General features: G+C 42.5%; 1 protein-coding gene across 1 annotated transcript; it reads right to left on the reverse strand.

The window, feature by feature from the left end:
* Positions 1-7443: 7443 nt before the first annotated feature.
* On the reverse strand, positions 7444-9290 carry LOC113924131 (atherin-like). The gene is made up of 2 exons (XM_027597446.2): positions 8530-9290; positions 7444-7773 (listed from the first exon to the last, which is right to left on the reverse strand). The coding sequence occupies exons 1-2, from the start codon at positions 8971-8973 to the stop codon at positions 7759-7761; spliced, it is 459 nt and encodes a 152-aa protein (XP_027453247.2). The 5' UTR covers positions 8974-9290; the 3' UTR covers positions 7444-7758.
* Between the last annotated feature and the right edge of the window lie 72 nt (positions 9291-9362).

Raw genomic sequence — 9362 nt, forward strand, 5'->3', positions numbered from 1 at the left:
CCGGGTATGGAGGCTTCGGTAGAGCAGAGGTCACTAGTTAGGTGCCAGGACCACAAAGGGTATGCTTTTATTTGAGGCTGGGCAGGCTAGAGTCCAGAAATCTAAGCGAGCCGTGTGAAAGCTAGCAAATGCAAGTTTACCAAGGTCAGAGCAGGCAGAAGGTCAAGAATTCAGCATTAATAGAAAAGCCATTCAAGCATTCATTCAACATGCGCTGGAGCATTTATCACGTACCAGGAACAAAGTTTGACCCTGCGGATTCAGTATGAGTAAGAGATGGTTCAGTCTCCCAAGCAGCTTACAGTTTAGCAGTGGACATATTTGTCACTTAGCTTTATTTCTTACAGCCTCATGTATAGATTTTTATGGATCAACCTAATCCACATAATAGTGTGCTATAGTCCATTCTGTTAATATTGAGCAGTTGCCTAAACCATTTCACTTTGTGCATTAGAGCTGTTTCTTGTTTTTACTATGAAAAATAATGCTGCTATGTACTTTGCACAAATTTCATTTTTCCCTTTATGATTTTTCCTTCTCTTTTCTCTTTTGTAAAATGGAATGGGTAGATTAAATGTTTCAAAAGATTTTTAGCTCTTGCTACACACTGAGAGGTCGCTCTTCAGAAATAATGCAGCCCACCAGCAAAATGTCAAATGGTTACAGATCCTCCTCCAACACTGCCTTTAAAAAAAGCATCTTTTAGTTATTTGTGCCATTTTATGAGTTCTAATTTGTGCCTCTTTAATTGCTGTGAAACTGCACATATCCCATGTGATTCGATTTAGTTTGTCAGGGTTTTCCTTTGGTATTCATTTTTAATCTTCCTTGACTGCCTATGGTGTGAAAGCAGAGTATTTATATTTAAAATTCTTTATATATTTAGAGCAGTATGTTAAGCACTTTTCATTTTGTTGTTTTTCTTTTGATATTTTTTCTTACATTGTTCTAACAGTGTTATTTATTTAAATGTGAACAGACCCATATGATGATATACATCATGTTCTGATGTAAATGTATCTCTTTTGTAGATAGAGTAGTCTATTTGCCCTACTAGCCTATTTCCTTCTTTTTTTTTTAAGATTTTATTTATTTATTTATTTGAGAGAGAGCACAAGCAGGGTGAGCAGTAGAGGGAGAGGGAGAGAAGCAGACTCCCCCGCCGAGCAGGGAGCCCCACACAGGGCTCAATCCCAGGACCCCCAAATCATGACCTGAGCGAAGGCAGAAGCTTAAATGACTGAGCCACCCAGGCCTCCTCCTTCTACTTCTTTGGTCTAATTTCATACCATACCATTCTCAGGTATCCCAACACTAATTCTTTTTTTTTTTTTTAAGATTTAATTTATTTATCTGAGAGAGAGAGAGAGAGCATGCACACACATGGGCAAGTGGGGGGAGGGGCAGACTGGGAAGAGAGAGAACCTGAATCAGACTCGGTGCTGAGCACAGAATCCAACGCAGGACTCAATCTCATTACTCCAAGTTCGTGACCTGAGCCAAAACCAAGAGTTGTATGCTTAACCGACTGAGCCACCCAGACGTCCCCCCCGCCGCCCCCGCAACTCTACTTCTTAAGTAGATATTTTCTTTTCTCTGTTATTTGCCTTGGATTACTAATTCTAGTTTGCCATATATTATGTTCCTATAATAGCTTTAATTAGTGAAATCACCATACCATGACTCATTTATTTGATCATTGATATTTAAAAAAGAACAAGTTATGTGTGATTCTCTAACCACTTAAAAAAACAAAAAGTTTTGTTTGCTTCTATGTCTGGAATTGTTTTTATTATCAAGTTGTTCAATTAGTTAAATATCACTAGAAGATTTTTAACAGATATTAAAATTAAATATTATATTAATTCAGGAAGTATTATCATCTTTGTTGTACTTGACTTTACTAATCACAATTTTTTATATTTTCCAAGTGGAAGATATCGTATTTCTTCTTGGCTTCTGTCCAGTTATCCTGTCATTAGGGCACGCTGTAGCTGGAATCCTTGACAAGAGGTTTTCCACGGAAATCTATACTGTCCTCTCCCTTCATGGACTTTCTCAGAAAAGAGAGACCTCAGATGCCCTCAGGAGCATGAGCTGCCTGTGATCACAAGATCCAGGTATCCCTTACACAGGCAGGGGAGAGAATGGTGCTCAGCAGAACATGTGTCTACCCACCGATCCCAGCACTCAGTGGCTTTCTGCCTGCCTGATATCCCAAGACATCTGGGATATCAGAGAGAAAACTCTGCTTTCAAATGTGGCATGGTGTCCTGGAGCCTGGGTGGTGGGGTGGGGTGGGGGGGACAGGGTTGTATAGAAATGAGAGTAGGGTGTTGAGCTAGCTTTTTTTATCTTTAGCGGAAACTTTTAGAGTCTTACATATTTTACCAAACTGGGAATAGAGAATGGGATCTGCTAAAGAGTAAAAGGCACAAGAAATAAAGAAAAAACATTTAAGGATTTGTTGATAGTGCTGACAATGTGTGTAGGTGTAGATCTAAAACTGTTAGTAATTAGAACATACCTTACTATTTATTCACATGGTAAATTTCAGCATTAAGCAGAGAGGAATGAATTCTGAAAATTTATTTCTTTTGATCATGTAAGACCACACATGAATTTCTGAATTTCATTCAAAGGTATTTAATAGACACATTCACATTGCATTGATGCATTGCTTTCAAAAAGGCAAAACAAAATAAATGCAATATTTCTCTGCAATTCTTGCTCAGGGTAGCTTAGCTAATAAGAACAATACCTTAATTGACAAGTTCTTTATAATCAGGTGCCATTAAAGTGAACATGCACACCACATACCTTCAGAAGTCATGAGGATTCCTTCAACATGCTTCAACTACCAGTTCCTGTTTTAGCTAACGCCAAGCAAAACTATGAAACTACAAAATGTGTCTTTTTTTTTTTTTAACCCATTGTTCATTCTAGAACCTTCTTCCTTTAGTGGTCAGCTCCCTTGGGTATGCATTTTCCTCCTACTTTTCCACATCAACATAGAAATTATCTGAACCACTAACACCTAATTTATTTATTCATTCATTCACTCTTTTCTTTTTCAAAATCTTTCAACAAGCATTACTGCATCCTCACTTTAGACACTGAAAACTTTGGAGGGTCCTGGTGATAGGAAAATCAGAAAGGTAAGATTGTTGTCCTAGAGAGAGGTGCTGACGTGGCAGGAACACACATACTTCTGGTGTCTACATGGCGATTCCCATGCAGTGGCAACAGGGTCCATCTGGGGATCTGGTTGTACTCCTGGCTGAATGACTGTCAATGGGGTACTTCAGTCAAAGTTTGTCTTATTAACATTTTATGCATGCTTATGAAACAAAAAGTTTGGTTAGAAAGATTTTAGTCACTATTATTTAAAGGATGTGATTTCTGGTGGCAAAGGAGTCCCTGAATCATAAAAAATAAAAAAGGTGTTCAGAGAGAGGGACTTCTTCTGGAAGGCCCTGATCCCTGGAGAAAGTGGCTCAGTGGTTGCTGGAGGCAGGGGAACTGGGGCACTCTTCAGCCCCAACTAACACAGGTAGACCCCCTTGCTAAAGAGAGTTCCATAACTTCTCTGCCATTCATAATCTTAGCATCTCCTCCTTACTTTATTCAAGACTCCAACAAGCATATTCGGTATTTTATTGCACAATTAAGCTTAATTGTATGGGTAGTAATAACGCCTCCAACTATAACTATCTACCTTCCACATTGACGCTTCTGGTTTCTGACTTGCATTCTCTGTGAATAAAGCCATTACTTACTTGGAGTTGATGTGATTGATTTTTAAGTACCTTTTGAACTGGCTTCCCCAGTATTTAGTGTTTCATACAACTTACGAATAATTTGTTTTAAGTTTTATTTAAGTAACTTCTACACCCAATGTGGGGCTTGAACTCACCACCCAAGATCAAGAGTCACCTGCTCTTCCAACTGAGCGAGCCAGGTGCCCCCCTACCCATCATTTCTTTTTTAAGATTTTATTTATTTATTTGACAGAGAAAGAGAGAGAGCACAAGTAGGCAGAGCGGTAGACAGAGGGAGAAGCAGACTCCCCACTGGGCGAGGAACCTGACGCGGGGCTCAGTCCCAGGATCCCTGGATCATGACCTGAGCCGAAGGCAGACGCTCAACTGACTGAGCCACCCAGGCGCCCCCCTACGCATCATTTTTAAAAGCACTTCAATGAATTCTGTAACTCTGTCTCTGTCCTGTATACTAAAACACCACACCACCTTTTTTATGAGTCAGGGGCACCTCTGCTTTCACCTCATCAACAGGATAATCCCTGTTACTATTAAAATCAATGTTTAATAAATGTTATCAGTGAGACCATTTTTGCTCCTCTGTACTGTTGAATAATAATATTTTGCTATTTTAACGCATGAGGGTTTTTTTCCTATATGCTTGTTTGTATCCCATGACCCTTTTCTCATGCAGATAGCTAAACATTCTGTGTCATGGCCTCAGGGGAAAAGAAAAACATTCAGAAAGCAGAGAAAATGAAAATTATTCTTGGCATTAGAATTAGAATTTCCAAAAGAAGAGAAGGATTTCAAGTATAAACAGTAGATTTGGTAGAATACCTGAAGAAAAGCAAATTTTCCTGCCCACCCCATCCTTCCAAAGATTACACCAAGTTTCCCCAAACCTAGGGAGAAAGGAAGTATGGTAGGAAGAAAGCAAGAGTGAGATGTCAGTGTGGGTCCTTGAGAAACGGGCGCGGTACTCTTCTCCAGCTCAGAGAGGCAGCAAGAAGCCAGGATATAAATGACTGGGTGATGTGTTAGTACACAGATCAGAGACAGCCTTGCAGAGCTCATTGAGGATAATAAGGGAGCAGGAGAATACATTCCAGTACCTGTAGGGCAGCCTGCTGGTTCAAAGGACCTTGAGAGCCTGCATTAGTTTCTCCTGCCCCAGTGTGGCCTGGGAGCAACAGAACAGCATTTTGTATCCAAGGACAACCAAGTTAGCTGAAAACAAGCCAGACCTGGAGAGCCTCATGGTTGGAAATGAGGCAAATGTCAAGAATGACCTTGATGGAGTGGTGACCGAAGACCAGAAGGGAATAAGGACCTGACAGCTGATGCCCGCATGGATAGGTGAAGATCCAGACCCTATGCCCCTCCCTTTCCATCTTTAGTACTATAGAAATCCCTGGGACTTATATGTAAATCATTGCCAAAGGAGAAGAGAAAAAGGGACCCAAATTGTTTTCACCACGTGGCAGAACAGAGTCTCTTAATAGAAATTAGGTTGCCTTGCACAGTTGAGTTTCTGAGCCAATATTTGTATTTGCTATAGTATTTTCTTAGTTTTAAAAGAAAATATACCAAAGATATATCATAATTTTGGAAATTCTTAACCAAGTGAGCCACCTAGGCCCCCCTTTATAATTTTGGAAATTCTTTACTGTTGCTTGTTCCATCAAGCACATTTGTTTATTTAAGAAGACACAGACTTAATTGACAGAGAGAGAGACGGGGGAGGGGGTAACTTCAGGGCTATAACTATAGTACAGGAAGTTATAGTTTTCCCTACAATGCTCTGTGAAACTCCAGCTTATGCATTTTTTTTTTGAGAGAGAGAGAGAGAAAAAAGAGAACTGGGCGCGGGGGGGGGGGGGGGGGAGGGGGGGAGGGGGGAGGGGCATTGGGGAGGGGCAGACCAAAGGGAAACAGAGAATCCTAAGCAGGTTCCACCATCAGCACAGAGCTCCATCTCCCTGAGATCATGACCTCAGCCAAAATCAAGAGTCAGACACTTAACCGACAGAGCCACCCAGACCCACCCAGCTAACACGTTTTTTAAATGGCTAAACGAAATAAGTACAACAGCTTACTCTTTTAGCATATAGAAGATACCATGATACCTTAAACATAATAGTTGTTCAATCAATAGGAAATAATGTGCTTCAATTTCTAGTGCGACAGTTCTCAACTTTTTCCATAGTTTTTGTGGAGCGGTATGAAATATAGGTATACAGAATTTCATCATATAAAGTAGTAGTAATTATACTAGCAGAAATATGATTGTAACAATTGTCTGCCATATAAAATCATAGCCATGTTGTTTTGCTTATCAATCGCTCCTCGTAGCTCTGTCAAATTTTCCTTTACATATTTTAGGGCTTTATTTTAAAGGAATACAAGATTTGAATTGTTATTCCTTCTTAGTAAATTTAACTTTTAATCCTTAAGTTGTGATCCTCTTTATCTGCATTAATGCTTTTACCTTAAAGTCTTTTCCCTCTAAAGGAACAAAGCAATACCTGGTGTCATTTGGTCTGTATTCTCCTAGTTAATCTTTTTCTAGTCCTTTACTTTTCTCCATTCTGTGTGTTTTACGTACGTTCTCTGTAAACTTCCATATTTTATTTTTTTCCTTTTTTAAGAAAAATGTTGATTCTTTTGGCTAGAGAGCTTGGATCCATTTCCATTTATCATGACCACTGGCATGTTTTAAATTTTGTTGAAATAATTATAGATTCAAAGGAAGCTGCAAAGGAAGGACTACACATATTTAAAATATTTATTTCTGTCACTTTGTTTTATGCTTTCTATTTGTCTTCTGAATGTTTTTGAAAGTCATCATTTTCATTCCTGATTTTCTATGACTATCCTACATCAACCATTATATATTTTCTGAATTACTTATTAAGGTATAAATAACACCACAACAGTTCATTATTTTGGGTGGCTACTATACATACCTTCAGGTTTCAAGATTGCCGAGTTTCCCTTCTTGGACTATTTAAACACTGGGCATCTCTTGGGACCATGAGGGGTTTATTCACTGCTGTGGGAAACCCTAAAGTCATATTAATAAGCGGTCGACACAACTGTTTAATAGGCATAGCTTGCCACGGAGAGGTTGTGCTCTGAAACAATTGTTTGAATTTCATAACATTATTCAATGTGGCCACTAGAGGGAGATCATATGTAGCCATTCTAGGTCTCTGATTTTTACTAAAAACCTGTCAATAGTACATGAAACTTACGGAGGTGGGGAATCCTCCCTACTTTTAAAAAGACATACAGATGAAGCCTCAAAATAGTAAACAAAAATAATAAAGTCAAAGCAGTGACTGTCATATGGGAAAAGAAAGCAAGACCCAAGTACCTGCCTGCCACAAGAAATGCACTTTATTTTTTTTATTTTTTAATAATTTTTTATTTAACAATAAAAAATTAATCACCATACATTTAATCACCATACATTACATTTTTTGTAATTTGTAAATTTGTAAATACATTACATACATTAATCACCATACATTTAATCACCATACATTACATCATTAGTTTTTGATGTGTTCCATGATTCATTGTTTGTGCATAACACCCAGTGCTCCACGCAGAATGTGCCCTCTTTAATACCCATCACCAGGCTAACCCACCCCCCCCACCCCCAAGAAATGCACTTTAAACATAAGACACAAATAGGCTAAAAGTAAAAAGGTAGAAAAAGCTGTAACAAAAAAATGTCATCGGGGTGAAGAAGGTCATTTCGTAAGGAGAAAGGTGTTGGTTTCTCAAAAGGACACAACAATCCTATATGTTTATTCATCTAAAAACAGAGCTTTAAGATACATGAAACAAAAATTGATATAATTGCAAGGAGAAATAGACAAATCCACAATTACAGGTGGGAATTGCAATATCTTTGTATTCATTTCCTAGGGCTGCTGTAACAAATTTCCACAAATTGGGTGGCTCAACACGGCAAAACTTTATTCTCTCACAGTTCTGGGAGCTAGAAATCCAATACCAAGGTTTAGTAGAATAAGAGATCAATGTACAAAAGTCAATTGTATTTCTATATACTAGCATTAAACACTTGGAAATTCAATTAAGAAATAACATTTACAGGGCACCTGGGTGGCTCAGTGGTTAAGCCACCGCCTCTTGATTCCGCTCAGGTCAGGATCTCATGGTCCTGAGATCCAGCCCCAGGTCCGGCTCCCCGCTCAGCGGGGAGGCTGTTTGGGATTCTTTCCCCTCTCCCTTTGCCCTTCCCCCTGCTCGCTCGCGCGCGCGCTCTCTCTCTAAATTAAATAAATAAAATATTTTTTTAAAAATAACATTCACAATAGCCTCAAAAATATGAAATATTTAGGGATAAATCTGACAAGACAGATCCAATGCAACCCTGATCAAAATCCCTGCAGGCTCTTTTGGGGGTAGAAATTGACGAACTGATTCTAAAACTGACGGGGAAATGCAAAGAACATGGAATGCTAATAGAACGTCCTGGTAAGAAGAAGATCTGTTTAATTATTCTAACCTTCCCGGAGAAGCTGTGTAGAGAGGTACACAGCTCGTAGCATTTGTTTTGAGAAAACAGAGCTACGGAGGCGGTAGAAAGGGTTTCTGAAGTAGGACCTGCTGCCTAACTCGGTCAATCTTGGCTGTTTTTCTGATTTATCCGGAGGGGCGCCGGATGATTTGCTTAATATAGAAAGAACAAAGAATGGAGCTATTTTCAGATTAACTCCTTTCTTGCAGTTACCTTCTCGTGCCTGGCCCGTGCCTGGGGTTCAGAGGACCCCAACATCCATGCCCCCATCCGGGCCACCGACCTCGCGGCGCGACCAGATCCCTGCGCCGGGAGGGCCAAGGCAGGCACCCGCACTCCGCCCCCGGGCGCCTCCGGGGGGCAGCTCGGGCCCTGGGGTGGCAGACACACCCCGGGGTGCGGCTGGGGTCGGGTCCGCGCTCTAGGGCTCTTCCCTCGGCTTCCGGAGAAGCGCCGTGCGGAGGGCGTGCTGCGCGCTGGGGCCGCGGCCGGTGCCAACCTCCAGCCGGCCCTGCGCCTCGCGCCTCCTCCGGGACAGAAACCAGGGATTCCGGCGACGGCAGCCGAGGTTGCGCGACGAGGGGCGTGATCTCGGGGCGGCGGCGGCGGTGGAGGGGAGGCCGGAAGGGAGCTGGCGCTCATCGGAGCACTCTGCATTCTCGGTGCCCCCTCCTCAACCCGCGGCTCCCCAAACTGTCGCAGCAGAAACCCCGAAAGCAGGGCGCGGCCTTCCCCGGGTTCTCGCGGCCGCTGGGTGGTACGGGGCGCGCCGGGAACGCGGCCCCGGGAGGGCGCCCCCTTCCGCGCGTCCCTCCCACCCCCCGCGGCGTCCGGAGCGCCTGTGAGCGCGCGGCGCGGTCCCGGGGCGGCGGACACCCGGGCTCTGGCCCCGCACCGCGGCCGTCGGGGGAGACGGTGCCCCCGGGGGAGCCCCGCAGGGCTCGGGCCCGGCCCAAGCGGAGCCCGCGGGAGCCCGCGGGAGCTGGCCTGCAGGTGAGTGGGAGCGCGGGCTGCTGGGGGTCCGCTCCGGCTCGGGGGGGGGGGGG

Source organism: Zalophus californianus, chromosome 2, assembly GCF_009762305.2.
Source record: "Zalophus californianus isolate mZalCal1 chromosome 2, mZalCal1.pri.v2, whole genome shotgun sequence".
Classification (NCBI taxonomy): domain Eukaryota; kingdom Metazoa; phylum Chordata; class Mammalia; order Carnivora; family Otariidae; genus Zalophus; species Zalophus californianus.